At 37.7% G+C, this 23,110-nt stretch overlaps 1 protein-coding gene and 3 pseudogenes across 1 annotated transcript; 3 read left to right on the top strand and 1 right to left on the bottom strand.

The window, feature by feature from the left end:
- Window positions 1-6,825: 6,825 nt before the first annotated feature.
- LOC100733975 (small ribosomal subunit protein uS2-like) lies at window positions 6,826-7,827 on the bottom strand (annotated as a pseudogene).
- Window positions 7,828-11,810: 3,983 nt separating this feature from the next.
- LOC100733696 (UBX domain-containing protein 2A-like) lies at window positions 11,811-16,151 on the top strand (annotated as a pseudogene).
- Window positions 16,152-18,417: 2,266 nt separating this feature from the next.
- Window positions 18,418-21,722, top strand: LOC100731197 (eukaryotic translation initiation factor 1A, X-chromosomal-like). Its single transcript, XM_003470197.5, has one exon. It carries the CDS (start codon window positions 18,433-18,435, stop codon window positions 19,084-19,086), a length of 654 nt encoding a protein of 217 aa, XP_003470245.2. The 5' UTR covers window positions 18,418-18,432; the 3' UTR covers window positions 19,087-21,722.
- LOC111757006 (small nucleolar RNA SNORA40) lies at window positions 20,485-20,596 on the top strand (annotated as a pseudogene).
- Window positions 21,723-23,110: the final 1,388 nt, after the last annotated feature.

Consider the following 23,110-nt stretch of genomic DNA (forward strand, 5'->3'; position numbering starts at 1 on the left):
ATAATATGGTTTACTTTTGTCTACTTTTATACTTTGTATTCATAGGCTCAGATAGTGGAGAGTACAGCCTCCAACAGCCTGCAATTATCTATAACTTCTGATATTCATGCCATTTTGTAGCTCACTTCCACATCATATCAAGATTGGTCTGTATGACCTTCTGAATATAGGAAGAAGTGGTGACCAGTCACATCCAAGACTAGGTCTTGTTTTATTAGTAGATGTTTGTTGTACAAAATGTTTACATTTCCTGTGGGGATTTGGCACATATATATAGCACATTTTAATTTCTTTCATCATACTGTTCGCTTCTTCTTTTGTCTCTTGATCTATTTTCCATTTGAGAAAGATCTACTTCCTACTTTCTATTATCTATTTGCTTTGTTCTTCCTCTTGGATCACTTAGGAGAAGTTGGGTGCTGTCACTGGGACATTTGGGCAGCACATAGAGAGACCCACATGGCAAGGAACTGAGAGGCTTTTACATAGCTAAACCATCTTAGGAGGAGCTCTTTTGGTCCCAGTCAAATGTTCAGATGCCTGAAGTTCAAGCTAACATTCTGACCTCAAACCCATGAGAACTATTCAGCTAAGTCACTCACAAATTCCTCACTCACAGAAACTATGAGATAATTCATCCCTTTTTTTTAGACATTAAGTTCTGGAATAGTTTGTTATGTATTAGATAACTAATACTTCCTCATTTGTATCTGATTTTGTTCTATTACCAATATACTTGTAAGATATAACCATACTTTTGCATGAGTTATGAATTATCCTTTTTGTTGATGAAAAGTATTTCCTCATACGAATAAAGCATTTTAGATTTATCCATTCTGAACATTTCTACATGGTTGGTGGGGATGATAGAACCACTATGGAAATTAGAATGGAGATTCTTCAAAAAACTAAAACTAAACATTCCATTTGACCCAGCTATTTACCTTCTAAGTATCTTCTTGGAAGCGGTAAAGCCATCATATTATAGTGATGTATGCATATTCATGCTTATAGCAGCACAACTCATAACTCTTAGAAGTGGCCTATAGATGAATGGGTAAAGAAAATGTGGCGGGCTGGGGATTTAGCTCAGTGGCATAAGTGCCTGCTTGCCAAGCACGAAGGTCATGAGTTTGATCCCTGGTATTAAAAAAAAAAAAAAAAAAAAGAGCGCCTCCTGAGATTCCTGCCATGGTGGAACTTAGGGCGCTGGGCAACAAAGCAACCTGCTCGCCTCCCTGGTAAGCAGCCATGAGGCTACGGGCACACGGGCTGAGCATCAAACATCCCATCCCCCCCATTAGCAAATGGGAGCCAGAAGTCTGAGCATCTCTTGGGATGATGGCTATGTGCAATATAGCAAAGATGGGGGATTTCCTTCTATCATCTCTTTAAAGGCAAATATTGCTATCACTGTTTTGCTTTGTTCTGATTAATTGTATTGCTCTATACAGTACTCTGTTTTGATAGGTTTTATGATGTTCTGTATTTGGACTGATTTTGCTGTACCTGCTTGAAAGGACAACAATTGTGAAGATAATAAGATATACTAATATACCCATTACTGTTATCCCAGTAACCTGCTGTGACGTTCTATACCAGTTTCACTACATTGTCTCGATTGGCTTAGTTCTGTCTTGTTAGGTTGTATTTTACTACCTTCAAAGTAATAAACAAAAAAAGAAAATGTGGCATTTATACATAACAGAGTACTACTCTGCCAGGAAGAAGGATAAACTCAAAACATATGTAGGAAAATGGATGTACCTTGAGACAATAATGCTAAACAAAGTTAATCAGTTACACAAATTTAAATATTTCATAGTTTATCATATAAATTATTATCATTATTATTATTGGTATTGAGAATCAAACTTAGGACTTTATGCTCGCCATATAGACACTTACACTACTGAGCTATAAATAATTTAAAGAGCAACAGAAAAGAGGAAATAGAGATACGTCTTTTACTATCTGTCACTACCTTAATGGGGAGGGAGATTAAGAGATGGAGGAATGGAGGAGGGAGGGAAAATAAAAAGAATTAAGATGTGTTATGTACATGTACCAACTCCTCATGAATATAATCATGAATATAATCATTATTTGCTTCAAACATGCTAATAAAAATAAATCTAAAAAACAAATTTATCCATTCTACTGTTGATGGATACTTAATGTTGTTTCCAAAGTGGGGACTGCCGTGAATATTCTTATATGTGTATTTTGGTGAACATATTCACTTAACTGGATTTTACTAAGTGTGAAATTTCTGGACCATAGATGAGGGACATGGCTTGAATAGATACCATTTTCTACAATGATTTTATTAATTTACATCTCCTTCAGCACAAATAAGAGTTCCAACTGCTCCATGTATTCAGCAATATTTGCCATTTTTATCTTTTTAATTTTAACCATTTTAGTGAACCCAAGGTAACTGAAAGAAGAGAATCAAACAGGGAAAATCAAATAGAAGAGAATCGAACATATTTATCACCCTTCAAAATTCCCAAGGATACTCTGACCCTTCTTTCTTCCCAAGCCATAGTCTTTATATGAATTGGACCATTTGCCCTAACTATGATTCTGGTCAGCAAAATTAGTCAGCCAGAGGCCATCACTTCTGCTCCACCTCCTCTGCAGAGAAGGTTCTTTCACTTACTTATACGCACTATGTCCTGGGATAAAGATGAGTGGAAATGGAGATAAATTCATCTTAAAATGAAGTCAGAGGGGGCTGGAGGTTTAGCTCAGCGGCATAAGCGCCTGCCTTGCAAGCAGGCGGTCATGAGTTCGATTCCTGTACCAATTAAAAAGGAAAAAGACAAAAAAAAATGAGGCCAGAGCTGTAGGAAAAATATGAAATTAAATATGAAAATTCTGGGATTAAGAATACTTTGACAGGAGCTGGGGATTTAGCTCAACAGCATAAGCGCTTGCCTGACAAGTGCGAGGTCTTGAGTTCAATCCCCAGTATCCCTCCCCCACAAAAAGAATACTTGACAGTTAGATACAGTGGTGTACACATATAACCCCAGCTACTTGGCCGGTTGAGGCAGGAGAATCACAAGTTCAAGGATAGCTTGGGCAACTTAGGGAGGCCCTAATAATAATAATAATAATAATAATTATTATTATTATTAATTACTGGAAATGTAACTCAGTAGTAGACCACCCCTGTTGTACAACTCCAATACTGGAGAAAGAGAAAGAGAGAGGAGAGAGAATGAGAGGGGTAGGGAGGAAAGGAGACAGAGAGAGAGAGAGAGAGAGAGAGAGAGAGAGACAGAGAGAGAGAGAGAGACAGAGACAGAGACAGAGAGAAAGAGAGAGAGAGAGACAGAGAGAAACTAGAGCCCAGTCATACTAGGTTTAACACATTTTGCCAGGCCAGATCTTGGCAGAAATTAACCCTCAGGAGCTTTCTCATTCCTCAGCAGACACCGTCATCACAAGAGTGTCTGACCGCTCAGTGCAGTGGCATTTTGATAACTTAGGAACAGGGAAAATGCCAACATCATGTAGAGGCTACAGTACACGAGTCACCCAAGTAACCTGTCAGTGAATTGTGCCGAAGAATGTAATCACAGTGGGATGGAATGAACTTGGGGTTCTTCCAAATATTCTCAAAGGGAAAATGATTTTATAATTGTAGAAGAAGTGCTAGGCTTCCCAACATAGTAGCAATTGGTTCTATAAACTGTAAAGTACAAGTCATAGTTCTGGTTTTTTGTGATCTCCCAGGGAGGGATACTGATACCACCTTTGAGTATCCTTGCCCATCTCCTGCATTTTCTGGTTTGCTTGCAGTATCAGTGAGGGGAGCATTGAGGATTGTCTGCTAGGCAACCCGATTTGGGCGGGAATCGTTAGTGGGTATTTATTGGTGCTACATACAAAATCCATGTTTCTACAAAACAGAGTATACCTTCCAACTCAGAATAATTTGAAAGCTGTGGTCGTCTTCCCACAAAAGTGACTGACTATAAAATTCACACCGTGGTGGCCGTAACACCGAGGGAACCATCAGAAAAAGACAGAAAGCTGAGGGACTACACTAATAGAAATGCTATTGGGAAACTGAAGTGCTCAACCTTTCCCACCAGTAGAATGGGTGTGAATTCTGTTATCTATAAATCTTAGAACTATAGACGGCTTCTAACACACAATGAGAAACACTGCAATATTTAGGAGGAGCCCTAAGATTTCAAGTGAGTGACCAACAAAGAAAAGAGTAGCAAGAAATGTAGAAAATTTGGACAATTGGCCATATCTGGGAAAAAATAAAATATCTAAATCATACAAAGAGTATAAAAATGATTGTATTTCTTCAGACTTATTTCACTCAAACAGAATTCTGTGGAGTTTGTTTTTTAAGAAGAGTGTTAAATTCTAATCTACAACTTGGCCCTTCAGGGGATAGTCCCTACATAATCAGGATGATGCGGGTACTGTTTGTTGATTGGATTAATTTTCTATTGATACATAACAAATGATCACAAACTTAGTTGCTTAAAATGATACCCATCTACGAGCATAGAGTCTGTAAGTCAGAAGCCCAGGCACAAGATAACTGATGGAGTCCTCTGCTTAAGATCTAAGAGGGCTGAAATCAACAGATTGGCTGTGCTACATTTCTTTCAGGAAGCTCCTCGGAAAAATCTTCTCCAGGTTCTTCTTATTGCCCACTGGTTGTGGTTGTCCTTGTGGTTGAATGATGGTGCTCCTGTTTGCTTCTTATGTGTCTGCTGGGAGCTGCTTTCAGTTCCTAATGATCACCTACATTCCTTGCAACATGGACCCATCCATCTTTCAAGCCAACAATGGCATGTCAAATCCTTCTTCTGCTTGGAATCTCTCCAACTTCACTGATTTTAACCTGAGACCCAAATTTAATTAACTAAGTTACTCCCGCACAGATAATCTCCTTACCTAAAATTATCTGACTTATAGACCATAATTAGATCCTCTAAATATCTTTATTGCAACATCTAGATTATTATTTAGGAGTTGTGTATATTTCATGGCAGGGAATTTGGGGAATCATCTTAGATTTATTTTTTCTAACTCAGTGGTTTTTAGTTTTAGAATTCACCTTAGATTCCAGGCCACTATTCTCAGTTGGGATAAAATTAGATAATCTCTACACCCCCTACACACACACATAATTCCAGAGACATTTGGCAATATCTAGAGACATATTGGGTATTATCTGGTAGACAGAGGCCAGAGGTACTGCCAACCCACCCACAAGGTATCAAAGAGTTCCCACAACAAAGAATTATCCAGCTCAAGATCTCAGCAGCCAAGAGGTTGAGAAATTCTGCCTTAAACAAAGAATGGAGACGATTATAGTGCACTTATAGTTGTCAGCTTTAGCCCCGGAAATGTAGAAGTATAGCAGACAGGATAGAAAGTACAAGACGGACAGATAAGAAGAAAAGAGGCTGGAGCACTAGCCAAAATCTTAGATCAGGAGATAGCTAAAATGATAGTATTCAAAGTTACAAACAATAGTAACAAAACTATCAAACACTAGGATAAGAAGGGACAATAGAAAAGAAGTAGGGAGCAATGAAGAGGCATTAGATATTACCTAACGCTGATAAACAAAAGCTAGCTAAGCATTTCGTTTGAACTTATGGGAGTGGCCACCAAAACAGCTAACACTTAAAGAAAGGTAAAAGAAAACCATCAAGAAGTAAGACTGGAATAAAGAAACTAGGATGAAAGGATGTTATTTTTTGTTACAAATTCTATTGTATTTTTGTGAATATTTTATCACAAAAAATATATAATAAAAATATATTTTAAAAAAATTTTAAGAGCAGACTTTATTCATTGAGAGAAAGAAAGCCCCTATCTGAGAGAGAGAAACAGAAAGAGCCCCCAGTGGATGACTGAAAATGCTGTTTTTTGTAGAGACTTTTATAGAACAAAACCATGAGATGAGGTGGGTCTAAGGTGGGGGAAAAATGGGAACGCACAAGATGGGCATGAGGTGGGACAGAACTATGGTCAACCAAAAGATTACAAAAATGTCATTTTAATAAGTTGTAGTAAAACTTTTTTAAAAGAAAGTTTAACTTTTTCATAGTATAATAACTCATTCATAGTATAGTAACAGCAACACAGTAATTTTGACTAAGTACATATAATATCCTTTTTTTTTTTTTTACTAAGAATCGAACTCATAACCTCGAGCTTGCCAAGTAAGTGTTGGGCTGCTGAGCTATATCCCTTGCATAGTAGCCTTTAAAATGAAATTTATTTAACAATCTAGTCTCCTAGGCCCAAGATCCTCAAAGTTACAATTAATTGCATTATAATAAAATCATGTTTCCATTGCTACAACTAATGGAGATAAAGAAATTTAACAAGAGATATATCTTGGCTTAGAGTTTCAGAGGTTTCAGTCCACGGTTAGTGACTGATTGCTCGTAGGCCCGTGGCGAGGGAGTACTCTATAGTAGGAGTATGTGGCCCAAAAAACTGCTCACCTCAGGCAGAGAAGCAAAGAAAGAGAGGCAGAGGTAGGTGTCCCAATTGTCCCTGCAAGGGCATACTTGCAATGATCTAACTTCCTCCTGTAAGGCCCACATACTAAATGCTTCATCACCAAGCCTTTCACACATGGCACACTTATCCAGAATAGCAGTCAGTTTGTAAAATGTATCAGATGATCTAATGTCTTTGATAGTTACCCAAAAATTGTGTAGCAGCATGGATCTGGACTGGAAAGAGCCATGGAATGAAAATCATTTAAATTGAAATGGGTTAGAGACCATTGTTTTTATTCTAATTGTAAATGTTGGTTGTTACGGTTGATTTAGAATTTGTGACATGTTTTAAGTTACTTTCACATTTTACTCTATTAATTCCCTTTTTTCCTTCAGAAATTGGTGTTTTATTTTTCCATCAGCCTCATTTCCATTTTACTGAAGTGTCTGCAGAACAGCTGAAGCCCACTCTGTGGTAGTTCCTGCCCACTCAGTAGCATGTGCAGCGGATGCTGCAGCCAGTCTTCTGAGGCCAGCAGAGTACTCCAGTCTTCAGCAGGGAACTACTGAATGGGCACAGAGGTCATCTGCATGCCTTCAGACCAGGGTGCAACCTGGTCTGAGCAGTAAACTGGGGAGCTGGCGCACTACATTTGCTCTGAAATTCTTCCTTGGTCACAGCCTTTTTAGTGGCAGTTTGCTCTTCCTTTTCAATGTCTTTAAGACTCCTGTAGAAATAGAGATCAGCAATGACTTCCCACTGGTGTTCACGGGAGGTGGTTCTACCATGCACAGCACCTCCTGGGCCAGCATCCACGTCAGACCCAGAGCTCCTTACTGTTGTGCGGATTGGCGATGTCCACATAGCTCAGAGGAGAATCTGTGTCACACAGAGCAATGGTTGGTAGGTTGACATAAGACGTCTCCATGAGAGGCTGGTTGTCTGCCCTGGGATCACTAATCACCAGAAGACGCTGTTCTCAGAAGGCCGCCTGGATCTGGTGAGTGAAAGACCCAGGAGTGAAGCAGCCAGTGATAAAAGTAGCTCCAGGGGCAGCTCAAACTTCACCACAGCCCGCTGGCCAGTGTTCCTAGATGATATGACACCGACGTCTGTCGGACTCTCATGATGACTATGGCTCAAGCTGCCAACAGAAGCTCCTCCCAGGTTTGCTTCAGATTTATGATGTAGATCTCATCACTTTTCCTTTTGTAGATATACTGCTTCACCTGGAAATGCAGGTTGGTGCCACCCTAAGTGGGTTTCTGTAGCAAGGAATTTGAGAACATCTTCCTCCTTCATTCGTAGGCTATCAAGATCTTTGCACAGTCAGGGACCTGGCCAAGATCCCCAACCTCCCAAATAAGTGTATGGTGAAGGCTTAAATAAATGAAACAAGTGACATAATTTTAGGGCTCCAGAAAGATCAAAATCCCCTAGCAGAGTTCAAGATTCTGGGGGCTGAGACAAAGAGCTTCTCTGGGCGGCCTGTATTTCCTAGGTGTTCAAAAAAGGAGATGAGATACTGAGGAAAGGGCAGGATCTGACAGGACCTGGAGAGTCACCTTAACGACTTCTCCAGGTGGTATTCTATGCTAGTTTAAAAGAACTGTCTTATCTCCATGATAACATCTGTGGTATGAAATAGACAGCAGGAGTGAGATGCCTGTGGCTGCAGTCTTTATCTTGTTATTTGGGGCTAGAGCCAGGTGTCCTCAGCTGTGCTCTTATCTTGCCCTTTAAAGTGTCTCTTTGTTCTTGAATCAGCCTACCCCAGCCATGCCACAGCCCTTCACCTGTGTTCAGTTTCTAGCTTCAACATTTCCCAGCACTGAATTTTGTGAAAGTTTCCCTTTAAATTAAGATAGGGATCAAGAACAATGCCATAGAGACCCCTCCCCGGGCAGCACAGAAAGCTGTTTTCTTTTTTTTTTTTTTTTTTTTTTTTCTTTTTTTTTGTCTTTTTCGTTTTTATCGGTACCAGGGATCGAACTCACAGGCAGTCGTGAGTTTGATCCCTAGTACCTACAAAAATGAAAAAGACAAAAAAAATCCTCAGCCCCAGAAAGCTATTTTCTTTCTCTTAATGCTGTTTTCTTCAGCTTTTCAGACTTGCACTGTGATAACATTGGATGACAGTAACACAGAATTTAAAAGGAACACTTTAGGGCTGGGGACTTAGTTCAGTGGCATAAGTGCCTTCCTTATAATCATGCAGTCATGAGTTCAATCCCCAGTACCAACAGATAAAAAAATCTTAAAAAGAAAAATGTAAAAAAAAAAGCACACTTAAAATCTATTTTCCTCAGGTTCACTTGTTTGGTTTTTTTTGTTTTGTTTTGTTTTGTTTTGTTTTGTTTTTGGTTTTTTTTTTTTTTAGTGTCTAACTTTTTTTTTAATTAAGGAGAAAAAGAAAAAAAAACAAAAATAGGGTACAAGTTATACAGAATTTCAGAAAAAATAAACAGTAGGAAATCACTAGTTAATAGATTACATATTGTTATCTTAGAAATAGTTGTTCAAGTTACAAAATTAAAGCACATAAAGTGGACTTTTAAACAGTGAGACTGGAAACAGTTTTGTTCAAAGATCCAACAAAACTCAGTAATATGATTATCTATCTTATACACTTAAATATATATGCGGTTATAGTCTTTAGAGCACTTTCTTATCCTTTCTTTTGTACAATGACAATTACACATTTGGGGTTTTATTACTCCCACAGTTCTTATTACTTTTTTTTGAAGAGAGCAAAACCAAATGTGACATAACAGAACAGAGTCAGTCAAATCAAAAGGATGGACATAATACATAATGTAAAAACAAAATATTAGGTGATCAACAATGGTTACCATACTGCCTCTTGCTATTTTAAAAAGAATTGCCTATATCATCAGTTATAATAAAATTGAACAAAACAGTAAAGAATAAAACCAAAACATTGGAGACATTACAGGGCTTTAAAAGAAGATAATAGTCAACCGGAATGGGCGTCATAATGAATCTTATTGTCTTTACAGTTGTTGCCGATACTTTCAACTTGGTACTGTCAAGCAAAGCAGAATATAGGAAAATCAGTCAAAGCAAGATGGTGAGGGCTATACAGGGTTTCAAATCAAGTTAATAGGAAATCAAAGTGGGTTACTATAATAATATATCCTGCTTTTTTATTTTTCCCTTAATTAAAAAGAAAAAAATAAAAAAGAAAATAATTAAAAAAAGGAGACTGAGATAAAAGAGGGCATAACCACAAAACAGCGCAGGTCAAAGCGTAACCATTTCTCAGGTTCACTTGTATTATCACATTATCATGCTAAAAACATGACAAGCGAAGGAAACGTGTATTTTTTTTTTAACAAAATCTGATGCTCAGTTCAAAAAGAAGAACTTGCAAACCAAAAAGGAAGACTTTTCAAACCAAAAACTATGTAGTTACCCTGTTTGTTCTATTGCCGAAATATACACTATTAAATAAAAGCAGGTTCGGGCCTGTTTTTATCTGAAGATAGTTATTGCCAATAACAGTATCAATGGTGCCAAGGGCAGCATGTTTCAGTGATAAACTTGGCAGGTATCCTCCTGTCCTTGGTGAATGTCCAGCTTGGATCTTTTTCTGGGTGCCTCTCCATCACCCTACCTTCCCATCATCCCACTCCAGGGTGCTGCTAGGGATTGAGAAGTCCAACCCCCACCCCAGTTGGCCAAGTTCCTGGAATGGCTGATTCCAAGGAACCTGAACTTGGGCAACAATGCTCACTCTGCTAGGACACAGCATACCTTTCCCACCTTCTAAGCCACAGTACACCCACAATGGAATGTTAGCCACTGCTTATGGGCATGTACTGTTATTCTCACCCCCTCAATCTCACGGCCCCTTCACCTTAGTCCCCCTACGCCTACTCCATTAACCCATATAGAAAACCCAGCTCAATAAAGGACTTGGACTGTCCTTTAGAGTTATTCCAGGAGGCCCTGCCTGGAATCCCCAGATTCATTCTATGTTCTTTACTGAGTCGTCACCATTTACCTAATGGGGATGGGATGAAAACTGGGAAGAGCTGGGAGAGCTGGTACAAGGGTGGTCTCTGCCTCTTACTGTGTGATCTTGGACAAGGTATTTGACTTGTGTTAGTCTCCAATTTCCTCACGTGTTAAGTGGAAATAACAACAGAAATCTTGCAGAATTCTAGTTAAGAATAAAGAAATCACATGGTACGTTAAAGTCAAAGAAGTGTAATAGGCATAGTCCTGTTTGGTGACAGTTTAACCGACATTAGGCCTAGGATTTCTGCATATCCCATTATTACCCCCAAGTCATCCTGGCAACACCTGGGAGTGGCCAGCAAGGTGGCCTCCACACTTTACACCTAATACAGTGGCTCCTACTAATGGCCGTTTATGATAACTCGGCTATAAATACAGTCTCAAAGCTTCTGTGAAGATAAACCAGGCCAAAGGAGGAGCAATACAATGAGAATCAATGCACAGCATGTGGGACAAGGGAGATAGGAGTAAAATATTAGATTTCTTAGTTGAAAGAAGGTAAAATTATCCCACACAGGATTGAACTCTGAGTTCCTAAGTATGATACTTTGACAACTGATTGCAGGGGACGGAAGGTTCTGGGGAGTAAGGCAGATTTTATTTTTCCAGCATTGGAGTTTTTTGCTATAGTTTTTTTTTTTTTTTTTTTTTTTTTTTGGTGCTGGGGATCGAACTTGGGACCTTGCACTTACCAAGCAGGCACTTATGCCACTGAGCTAAACCCCCAGCCATCCAGCATTGGAATTTATCAAACAATAGTTGGCCATTCAAACTAGATATTTTAAAGTGCTATGGAAGAACATAAACTCTGATATTTGTAAATGCTAAATAAAATAAGAAAAAAAAAAACCTCACATGCAGAAACGTGTACCAAAAATTGAAAACCCAAATTTGATCATATATAAATGATCAGACAAACCTAGAATATGGAACAGGGTTTTAAAAAGTCCACATCATGGAAGAAAAATTAAGCAAAGGGACTTCATTAGATTGAAAGATACTAAAGAAATGTAATAGAGTGGAGATGTAGCCCAGAAGAAGGGAGGGAAGGATGGAGAGAGAGAAAGACTGAGTGAAACAGAGAGACAGAGACAGACACAAGAAGAAGGAAGAAGAAGAGGAGGAAAGAAAAAGAAAATAAAAGAACAGAAGAGAACTCTCCAGATGGCAGGGCTAAAGTGAAGGTCGCCATGGCTGCAATGCAGGGAAGTGCCCCAAGGATCCAATCAGAGCCTGAAGAGACACAGAGGAACACAAAGGGAATGAAACAAGCACATAATCTTGAAAGTATGAAAGAAGGGTGGGTTTGTGAACCAGGAGCTGTCTACCTCTTAGTGATAATCCAAGGAATTGTGAATATTTTGTTGGCAGCCTTTGTGAGGATGCTCAAAATGTCCAAGCTAAATTTTTATCCTTCGTTGGACATGAACAAGTAGATGAAAGTATAAAATTGTAGAAAAACGGATTCACAGTCAACAATTATTTTATTTTTTGTTGTTTCTGAGACAGGCTCTCAGTATATAGTCCAGGTTGCCCTAAAACTCAGGGCAATTTTCTGCCTCAGCCTCCCAGCTGTTGAGATTACAGGTGTGCACCGCAACACTCAGCTCAATGATAATTTTATTTATTTTTTCTTTTTTTAAATTAAGTTTTTTAGCTGGAGATTTAGCTCAGCGGTGTAAGTGCCTGCATGGCAGGCACAAGATTATGAGTTCGATCCCTGGTTAAAAAAAAAATAAGGTTTTTGGCACAATTTAAATATACATAATTGTTCACATTCATCATAGAGAATTTGTACCTGTAGATGATATGTCTTGATTCCTTTTTTTCCTGTTTCCTTCCCTCCTTATTTACAAAACTTCAATTTTATCCCTCTTGTCTCATTTTTTCATTTTCCCTTCTTTTCTTACCTCTCCTCCTTCCTTAGTTCTCTTTTTCTTTTGAACAACTTCTTTCTGTTTCACATCTTTAATATATTTTGGTCCTTATTTACACTTTCAGTTTCTCACAACAGAGAGGTGATACTTACATGTGTGTCCAGTTTATTTCACTTAAGAGTATAGTCTAAGGTCCATTCATTTACCTAGAAATAGCTCAAATTTATCCTTATTTATGGCTGAGTAGTACTCCCTTGTATAAAAACCTCCACATTTTCTTTAGTCATTCATCAGTTGATGGCATTTGGGTTGTTACCAAGATTTAGCTATTACAAACTGTGTTGCTATAAACATGAGTGTGCATATATCACTGCTATGATGCTTTTATTTCTTTCAGGAAGATACTGAGAAGAGAAATGGGTCAAACGGAATCTCTAATCCTAGTGTTTTTTAGGACTCTCCACACTGATTTCCACAGTGGCTGCATCAGTCTACACTGCCATCAATAGAAGTGTTCCTTTTCCCCTACAACCCCTCCAGCATTTGTTATTGGTTGATTTCTTGGTAACAGTTATATCTTCTATAGTGAGATAGAATGTCAGTGTTATTTTAATTTGCATCTCTTGAATGATCAGTGACGCTGACATTTTTTCATATATTTATTACCATTTTTACTTTTTCATCTGAGAAGTGTGTATTCATCTCAGACACCCATCTTTCATCGGGTCTTTAAATTTGGGGGTGTCTGATTTTTTTCAGTGCTTTCTATGTTCTAGATATTAGTCCTTTGTCTGAGTAAAAGACTAGGTTTTTGCATTCTGTGAGTTGCCTTTGGGCTTTTTGTGATTTCTTTTGCTGTGCAAAAGCAGTTTAATACAATGTGATCCCAGTTGTTGATTTTTTTGTAGTATTTTGTAGTATTATCAGGGTTTTATTCATGAAGTCTTTGCCTACACCTGTGTCTTTAAGAGTCCTTCCTATCATATCTTTCAGCAGATTTAGTGTCTCTGTTTTAATACTTAGATCTTTGACCCACTTTAATTTTAGTTTAGTGCATGATGAGAAACATGGGTCTAGTCTTAGTCTTCCACTTATGGAAAGGCAATTTTTCTAGCACCATTTATTAAAGAGACTGTATTTCTTCCAGTGACCATGTTTGGCCCCTTTGTCAAAGATAAGGTGGCTGAGTGTGTTAAGAGTTATTTCTGCACTTCCACAATTTGTCCCATTCATCCCCAGGACTGTCTTTTTTTCATGCCATTTTTGTCACAGTATCTCTGCAATCGTGATGCCTCCGGCTTGCCTTTGTTGTCCAGAATTGTTTATGCTATTCTACGTCTCTTCTGGTTCCAAATGAATTTTAGGAGTATTTTCTCTAATTCTATAAAGAATATTAATGATATTTTGATTGGGATTGCATTAAATCCCTATAACAATTTTGGGAGTATGTCTATTTTTACTATGTTGATTCTTCTGACCCAAGAGCAAGGGATATCTTTCCACTTTCTTATATCTTATTCCATCTCATTTCTCAGAACATTGTAGTTTTTTTTTTTTTTTTTTTTTTTTTTTTTTTTTTTGTCTTTTTATCAGTATCGGGGATCGAACTCACGACTGCCTGCTTCCAAGTCAGGCGCTTATGCCGCTGAGCTAAATCCCCAGCCCGTTTTTTTAATTATTTTTTTTGTAGTTTTCAATGTAAAGATCTTTTACTTCCTTTGTAGATTGATTCCTAAGTATTTAATTTTTTATTTTAAAGAGGATAAAACAAAACAGAACAAAGCAGATCAGAAGAAAACAATGTAAGTGATACAGAATTTCAAAAAAAGACAACAGGAGATCAACAGTGGCTAACATAATGTCTCCTGTTTTCTTCTAAATAGTTGTCTATATCTTCACCCACAATGAATTCGTATAAAACAAAACAGTATAAAACTTGACCAAAACAGAATAATTAAAGCATTATAGGCCTTCAAAACCAGAAAATTTCAACAATGGCTACCATAATGTCTCTTGTTCTCTTCAAAATAGCTGTCCATACCTTCATGTATGTTGAAATTAAATAATACAAAACAGACTAAAACCACTCTAAACAAAGAATAGAAGTATTACTGGATTTCACAGCATGATGATAGGAAATCAGCAATGTATACCGTAATATCTGTTTTTCTTTAAATAGCTGTTCATTTCATCATGCATAATATAATTGCCTCATACACTGTTTAGAGAAGTTCTAGGCATGTATAAGCCTCTACATGTACATCTACCGTTTCTTCATTAGAGGGAAAAACAAAACAAATTACTAGAAAAATAAGAAACAAAAAAGACAAGTAAATAACAATAGCAAAGAGCCCAAAACAATGACAAGATAGGCCTTCAAAACAAGGTGGTAGGAACATAACTAAGATTGTCATTTTACATAGTAATCTTCAAAAGAGTTCCTCAGATCACCAGACACAAATATGTAAAATTGATCCAATCCTATGAATGTTAACTGTTTTGTTCCAAAAACTAACAGAATTTGTAGCACAATCACCTTAGCTATCTTAAGTATATTTATATAAATAAAGTATTTTTTTCTTTTCCCTTCCTTTTTTTCTCCTCTTCTGAATTATTTTTTCCCTCTTTGAGCAGATTCTTATCCTTACATAGCACTTATTGAGGATTTTGTGTCTTATATACTCTTACCATTTCTTACACTAGGGAAACAATACAGTATTTACACATGTGAGCCTGATTTATTTCACTTATGAGTATGGTCGCAAGTTGCATCCATTTACCTATAAAAGTCTCAAAGTGATCATTCTTTATAGCTGAGTAGTACCCCATTGTATAAAAATACCACATCTGTTTTATTCGTTCCTCAGCTAATGGGCATTTAGGTTGCTTCTAAGATCTTGCTATTACAAATTGTGCTGCTATAAACATGGGTGCAGGGGCTGGGGATTTAGCTCAGCAGCATAAGCACCTGCCTTGCAAGCAGGCATGAGTTTGATCCCCGGTACCGATAAAAAGGAAAAAGACAAAAAATAATCACCGCTAAATAAACATGGGTGCACATATATCACTGTGATATGATGTTTTCAATTCTTCCAGGAATATGCCCAGAAAGTATTTCATTTTTTAAAGATGCTATTATGAAAGGTGTTGTTTCTTCCTTAATTCTTCTATCAGTGAGTTTGTTATTTTCCTTGATGACTTTATAAGTTTTTCTGATGGTACAAGTTAGCAGTTTCTGAACTGCATCAAAAAAGGGGGAAATCACTTCAGAATTACAGGGAATTTTGATAAACAGGAAATAGATATTGAAACTGAAGTAAGAAGAATGAAGTGTGCATGTCTACAAAGCCTGCATTTCAACCCTTTTAAGGGCAGAATGACAGACTGGGAAGTGCCACACCAAAAATTGTTTCTAAAACAAAGATTATTAAAGTTGTGAATAAGCATAATTTGTCTGTGGTTTCACTGAGCAATTTGGAACCCATCACTAAGATAGAGAGATAGATAGATCGATAGATGGATGATAGATAGGCAGACAGACAGACAGATAGATAAAATATAAGCCACATCAAAGACTTCATTGAAAAATACCATGAGTCTCAAAGAAGTCATTCCTTTTCCTTGGCAACAGCTCTTTCTTTCCTCAAATCATTAGATAAAACACTCACTCTAGAATAAGCACGTTTGAAGAATATTGTAATCATCCCTCAAAATATCATTCTTTAAAAATCTTGCTAGGGGCTGGAGATTTAGCTCAGCAGTGTAAGTGCCTGCCTGGCAAGCACTAGGTCGTGAGTTCGATCCCCAGCTCCAAAAACAAAACAAACAAAAAAAACTTGCCAAACTTTTAAGAGAACTTCCATGCCATTAGTTTTTGAGAGACAATGTAGAAACTACAGAAAAATTATAGTTGGAAGTACACATGCAAAAGTGAAAGACAGGAGAAGTTAGAGATTTGCAGGATTTCTGGTACTAGTGATAGTTAATTCTTTTTTGATGAAGGAATTTGCAGTATTTACAAATTAAGACAATAACACTGATGTAGGAGATTAGAGCTTGGCAAAACTGGCTAGGGAAGTAGGTGTGATTTGTTAATTACAAGATCCTGGAACACATGTATAGAACCATCCCCAACGCCCTGCAAACATGCTTCTGAGAAACCCATCAGGCTTTTAATAGGATTCCAGCACTGCCTCTCAGGACCCACAGGTGTCCTCAAGATTTGGACAGCGTAGAAGAAGACAGACGCCAAGCAGAGCTTGCTGTTGTGGCTTTCCTCACAGTAGCCCCCCTCGCTTTCTCCAGGTGGCACTTTCATCCTGCTTTTCTCCTCCTTAACTTTGCCTAAGCTCACTGTGCTGAGCCAGTTTTTTTCTCATTCTCTACTTTTCGTTTTTTGGTTAAACTTTATTACTGTATTGTTTTTCTTTTTCTCTCGTTTTGATCAATTCTTTGTTTGAGACCAAGACCTAGAATTTAACTCCAGAAGAAGGGAGTAACACAGAATCCAGTAATGTTTATTTGGCAAGCTTTTTAAGTGGCAAAGCCACTTTTTTTTTTTCAAATCCATTTTATTTGAAAGAGAACAAAAAAGAAAAAAAAACCCACAAAAACACATCAGTCAGGGGGCAAGAATGGTTCATACATTGTGCACTGTCATCCCTCAATCAGTCACCCAGAGCACAAGACATCTACATTCAATTGTCCAAACAATACCAGCACAAATCTTTCTCTTCAGGGAACTCAGAGTAATCAGTAGTATAACTATCTTAAATACACACACACACACACACACACACACACACACACACGTTTCAGCTTCTCACCAATGAGACAGTACAATGTTTACACAAGTATGCCTGATTTATTTCACTTATGAGTATGATCTCAAGTTGCATCCATTTACCCAAAAAAGTCTCCAGTCTATCTTTCTTTATGTCTGAGTAGTACTCCATTACAGAAAAAAAAAAATCTTTTTTATCTATTCCTTGGCTAATGAGTATCTAGGTTTCCAAGATCTAGCTATTAGAAATTGTGCTGCTGTAAACATAGGTGCACATATACCACTGTGGTATGATGCCTTTAATTCTTTTGGGAATGGGATTCCTATTCCTAGTTTTTTGAGGAATTTCCACACTGGTTTCCACAGTGTTTGCACCAGTCAACACTCCCACCAACAGCGGAGAAGAGTTCTTTTCCACACAGCCCCTCCCGCATTTGTTATTGGTTGATTTCTTGATAATAAGGGTGAGATAGAATCTCAGTGTTGTTTATATGTGCATCTTTTGAATGTCCACTGATTCTGAACATTTTTTTTTTTTTTTTGGTCTTTTTCCTTTTTATCGGTACCGGGGATCCAACCCACGACTGCCTGCTTGCAAGGCAGGCGTTTATGCCGCTGAGCTAAATCCCCAGCCCCGATACTGAACATTTTTTAAAAGCCATTTTTAGAAGAAGCTCCCTGATGACAATACGACTGAAAGCTGTATTCATCACACCTTCTTTCCAGTTGGTCACTCAGAAAGAAAAATACACTATTTTCAAATATAAATTAATCAATATAAAATATATTAAACAACTGTATCTTTTAGAATCTTAATATGGTATGAACTGGAAAAAATATCCACATTATTTGTTACTCAATATCATTTCCAAACAGCAGGAAATTATTTAAATGTTCACTACCTCAGCACAGCAATACATTTGAAATTATATACTTTAAGTTAAAAACATTAACGCAATTATTTTGTTATTTGGTATTTAATTATACCTTAGGTATAATTAAAACTTTGGGTGAGCAGGGCATAGTTGTGTGCACTTATACTGGGACTTCAGGGCCAGCCCGCAGTTATACTGGGACTTCAGGGCCAGCCTCAAAACACTATCTCAAAAGCAAAGCAAAACAAAATAATACAACACTCTGGGATGACCATAGCTTTGTCTAAACTTCCAAACGCTCTCAGTTTTCACTCTGTGCTAGCACGATACACTCAAGTTAATTTTAAACATGTGCTTTCAATTTGCTGCCGCTGAGCGGGGAAGCAGGAAAATCTCAGCAGAGCAAGGTCTCTGGCCCCTCCCGCCTCTCCCGCCCACGCTGCTCCGCCTCCAGCGCTGGCCCCGCCCCCCGAGGCCCTGCGCGGCACCCGTAGCGCCCGTAGGAAGAGTCGTCACGCGGAAGCCACCCGGAAGAAGACAGACAAGCCGTGCTGCCGTCTTAACCGCCATGCCTAAGAATAAAGGTAAAGGAGGTAAAAATAGACGCAGAGGAAAGAACGAGAATGACTCTGAAAAAAGAGAACTGGTGTTCAAAGAGGACGGGCAAGAATATGCTCAAGTAATCAAGATGCTGGGAAATGGACGATTAGAGGCGATGTGTTTCGATGGTGTGAAGAGGCTGTGCCACATCAGAGGGAAGTTGAGAAAAAAGGTTTGGATTAATACCTCGGACATCATATTGGTTGGTCTCCGTGACTATCAAGATAACAAAGCTGATGTGATTCTAAAGTACAACGCGGATGAAGCAAGAAGTCTGAAGGCGTATGGCGAGCTTCCTGAGCATGCCAAGATCAATGAAACTGATACGTTTGGTCCTGGAGATGATGATGAAATTCAGTTTGATGACATTGGAGATGACGACGAAGACATTGACGATATCTAGATTGAACCCACCACTTTACTACTATTTTTCGGAAGTTTGTCCTACAGTTTGGATTTTGGCCATAACCCTCCAAGAAGTTTTCATTAACATGACTGTGATTTATTAAGGCAGTTTGATTTGGTTCTAAGATATTTTTCTGTTAAAATTGTTAATGCTGAATAATCTTAAGCGAAATGTTACGCCCATTTTGTTCTTTTGATGTAATGGAGTTTATGGATAGAAGACCACGTGTATTTCAAAAAATAGTGCTTGACTGCCTTTCCTGCCATTTGCCGTGAGTAAATGGATGTTTTGAATAAACCATTTGCTATGGATTGTGATTAACTCCTAACTTTTGAGTCGCTTTTTTTTTGTTTTTGGTTTTTTGGGGTTTTTTTGAGACAAGATCTCGCTGTGCGTTTCGGACTGGCCTTGCAAAGATCCTCCTTGTCTCCGTCTCCCGTGTGCTGTTGACTATAGCCTATTGACTATACAAAATCTTTCAGTGTTATTCTGGTTACCTAGAGGTTGCCTCGAGATTTTGATACGACTTAAAGGAAGCCTAAATCTGCATTTGAATTTTTAAAAAAGAAATTTGCTTTCCATATATTAATAGCATGTGACTATTTTTATAGTAATTTTGATATCATTACATTGCTTTCATGTTTTTATTTTACTATTATAAACGTATGGCTCGGGGAAGCATTTCCCCAATGTAGTTTTTAGAACCTGGATTTTAATACCAGTTTTGAATTTTAAGGTTAGTTGTAGAATTTAAACACTAGGTGGCACTCACTTATTTTAACAGTGTAAATGATATAATTGAGGTGGTGTTTTTTTTTTTAACTGCGCGTAGCAAATTTCCCAAGAAAAGGTTGTTTTGATCATATGTATGTAGGCTATTTTTACAGGACAAAAAGATTTGCTTAAAAATGTTATTTTCAGAAGTCATGCATGTAGTTGCAATTGTGAATGCTTTATAAACATTTAACTAAGGACTGGAGATATAGCTCAGTGAAAAAGTCCCTAGGTTAAATCTACAGTATAGTACTGACAGAAAAAAAAAAAAAAAAAAAGATGGTCTCTAATTTTTAAATGGAAGAGAGCTACTATGGGAAATACAATAAAATAATGATGCTGCATTTCATGTGGGAATAAAATTGTGTAGTTCAGGATGACAGTGTTAATCTCCCTGCTTACCTCTGTACTTTCTAAACTTAAAATATTCTCTTCAAGAAGTCCATTCTCTTTCCCTCTCCACCCCAAAATTTGCTACTGCTTACTTAGAATATGAGAGTTAACCTTTGTATTGATAAAAGGGTTATTACAGCCTGGTTAAAATCAAAGGGGGAGGGGAAAGGAAAATAATTGCAATATGTGAACGTGTATTGATTTCTGGATTGAAAGACTAAAATGATATGGATTAACTTGTAGACTTAAGACTTAATAGAAGGTGCAAAAAATAAATCCTCTTTTGCAACCCAGAGCTCATTGTTTGGTATGAGTTTTGATACATATAAGAAGGCTTGGGGGAAAAGCTCAGCGGCACAGAGCCTGCCTGGCAAGCATGAGGTTGTGAGTTTGATTCCCAGTGCCAACAACAGCAGAAAAAGAATATTACTGCCATGTGCAGTGGTACAAGCCCGTGATTCTGGGGTTCCTGAGCCTGAGGTGAGAGGATTGAAGCTTGGACTTTAGAGTGAGAATCTACCTTAAAGCAAGGCAAAAAAAAACCAAAAAATTGTGATACCTAGTACAGATTAAAGTATTAGAAAAGTTTTGTTCTGAGACTAAAGTTAATTATAAAGCACAAGATATGAGCAAAATCTTACCTGTATAGATTTTGGTATTCTAATTTTTATGCTGTGGCATGTGAAGATAGCTTTTTTTTAGCGGCTTCTGTTTGAACTTGGGGCTGGAGTTAAAGATATGGCTTACTGTGTTGGATCTTGTTAGTTTAAATGTAGGTAACATCAGATTAAGGTTTCCACGTGTTTTAATAAAAGATTGTTAGCTTTTAAAAAATGATATGGAAACAGTTAAGGATATTTTACTGTAATCTATGTTACACAAAAATGTTAGATAAAATTGTTAATTTTAGGTATAAAACTGATAATGTGACTTGAGAAAAAGAATTTATCCTTGCAGATATCAGTTACAACACTTAAAAAAGAACTGGAAGTAAAGCATTGCTGTGGCTCAGATGTGTCCTGCAAAAGTTCATGTGCTAATTTTAGCCAAAAAACTGATAATGTGATTATGTAGAAAAATTAATTTATTATTGGGGGATACGAAGTTACAACACTAAGAAGGAAGTAGAGATAAAATATTGCTAAGGTTCAAATGTGTCCTGCAGAAGTTCATGTTCTGGACATTTGAGGCAAAATACAAAGAATAATAGAGGATGGATGAAAGGAGACAAGGAGATGGGTTTATGCCATGTACAGTAACCTAATAACCAGTTAATGTAAACATGTGCCATAACCTGAGCTAATGTTAATATGAACAAGAATGAAAAATGGAATAGGGGAATTGGAGGGGGAGGGAAGGAGAAGGGACTGTAAAATAAAACAGGCTGTGGTGTGTACATGTAACCACTCCCCAAGATGACTGCATGAATTGCAAACATGCATTAATAAAATAATTTTTAAAGTCTGTATTGGAAATTTAATCTTCAAATTCATATACTGGTATTTGGAGGTGGGGCCTTTGGGAGGTAATTAGGATTTGCTGAGGTCATAAGTACAGGGTCTCCATGAAGCCATTTAGTGCCTTTGTTTTTGTTTTGTCATTTTGAGCCGGAGTCGGGGTCTCGCCATGCAGTTCAGCTGCCCTTGAACTCACTTTGTATCCTAGGCTGGTCCTGAACTTGCAATGATCTACCTGCGTCCGCCTCCCGAGTTCTGGGATTATAGGCATGTCTCACCTGGCTGCCATTTAGTGCCTTGGTAAGAAGAGGAGGAGACTGGAGCTAGCACACTTGCTCGGTCTCACCACGTGGTGCCCTCCATTATATTATGATGTAGCAAGAAGACCCTTGCCTGATGCAAACTACTGCAATTCCTGGCCTCCAGAACTGTGAGCCAAATAAACATTCTTTATAAGTCATCTGTCTCAGATTTTGTTACAGTAATAGAAAATGGGCTAAGAGAGATGTCATGATGTTTGCAACTTTTTTCAATGGTTTAGCAAAAGTTACTGATATACCATAATGTTTTATATACACACAGAGAAAATAGCAAGAGAAAAGGATGAGTTCTTAATGATGGTCAATCTAGGTATAAGATGCATAAATCCTCTAACATTTTTCAATTTCTCTGTAGGATTAGAAAACCTAAGTAAAAACAACTTGAAGAAATTCTACCTATTCTCTCCTAAAAACATGTGAAGGTATTAAATTTTCCTTTCATTTTTAGTTAAGTATATTCTAGGCTACCTTTCCACTTATTTAGTTCTGTGTTGTTTTGTTGTTTTTCAGTTTATTCAAAGTATTTCATTTTAGCTCTTTAATTTTGAGCAATTTTCAAGGTCTAGATAAACCTGACATGCCTTGGCTAGAATTCAACTGTTTATGATTCAACAGGCATTTGTAAACATGTTAAATTTTTGTTGCTGTTTTGGATTTTTCTTTTGTTGTTTTTTGAGACAGGCTGGCCTTAAACTCATTATGTAATCCAGGCTGGGCTTGAATTTGTGATCCACCTGCCTTGAGGTTCCTGAGTGCTAGGATTTACAAGCGTGTGCCACCATGCCTGGCACGTTCACAGTTTTTTACAGTAATCCCCACTCAGACTGGTGAACTCTCCTCTAGTGCCATCCATTCTTCCTTTCTTTGAGTATGATACTAAGAAAAAAGAACAGAGGTTAAAGGGAGAGATAACAAAAGTCAAAAATCTGGTTTGGCTTCATGTTTCAGGATCTCCTGGCCAAAATCCTCCCGAGCCATGAAGGCAGCAGGACAGCAAATTCCATTACCAGGTTGCTGCAGGCGATCCTTACCTTGGAATTTAAGATTACTTCCCACAACTGTGAATTTTTTAAAAAA

The sequence above is a fragment of the Cavia porcellus genome, unplaced genomic scaffold (assembly GCF_034190915.1).
Source record: "Cavia porcellus strain 051 isolate PalLab524CR breed Dunkin Hartley unplaced genomic scaffold, mCavPor4.1 scaffold_11, whole genome shotgun sequence".
In the NCBI taxonomy this organism is placed as follows: domain Eukaryota; kingdom Metazoa; phylum Chordata; class Mammalia; order Rodentia; family Caviidae; genus Cavia; species Cavia porcellus.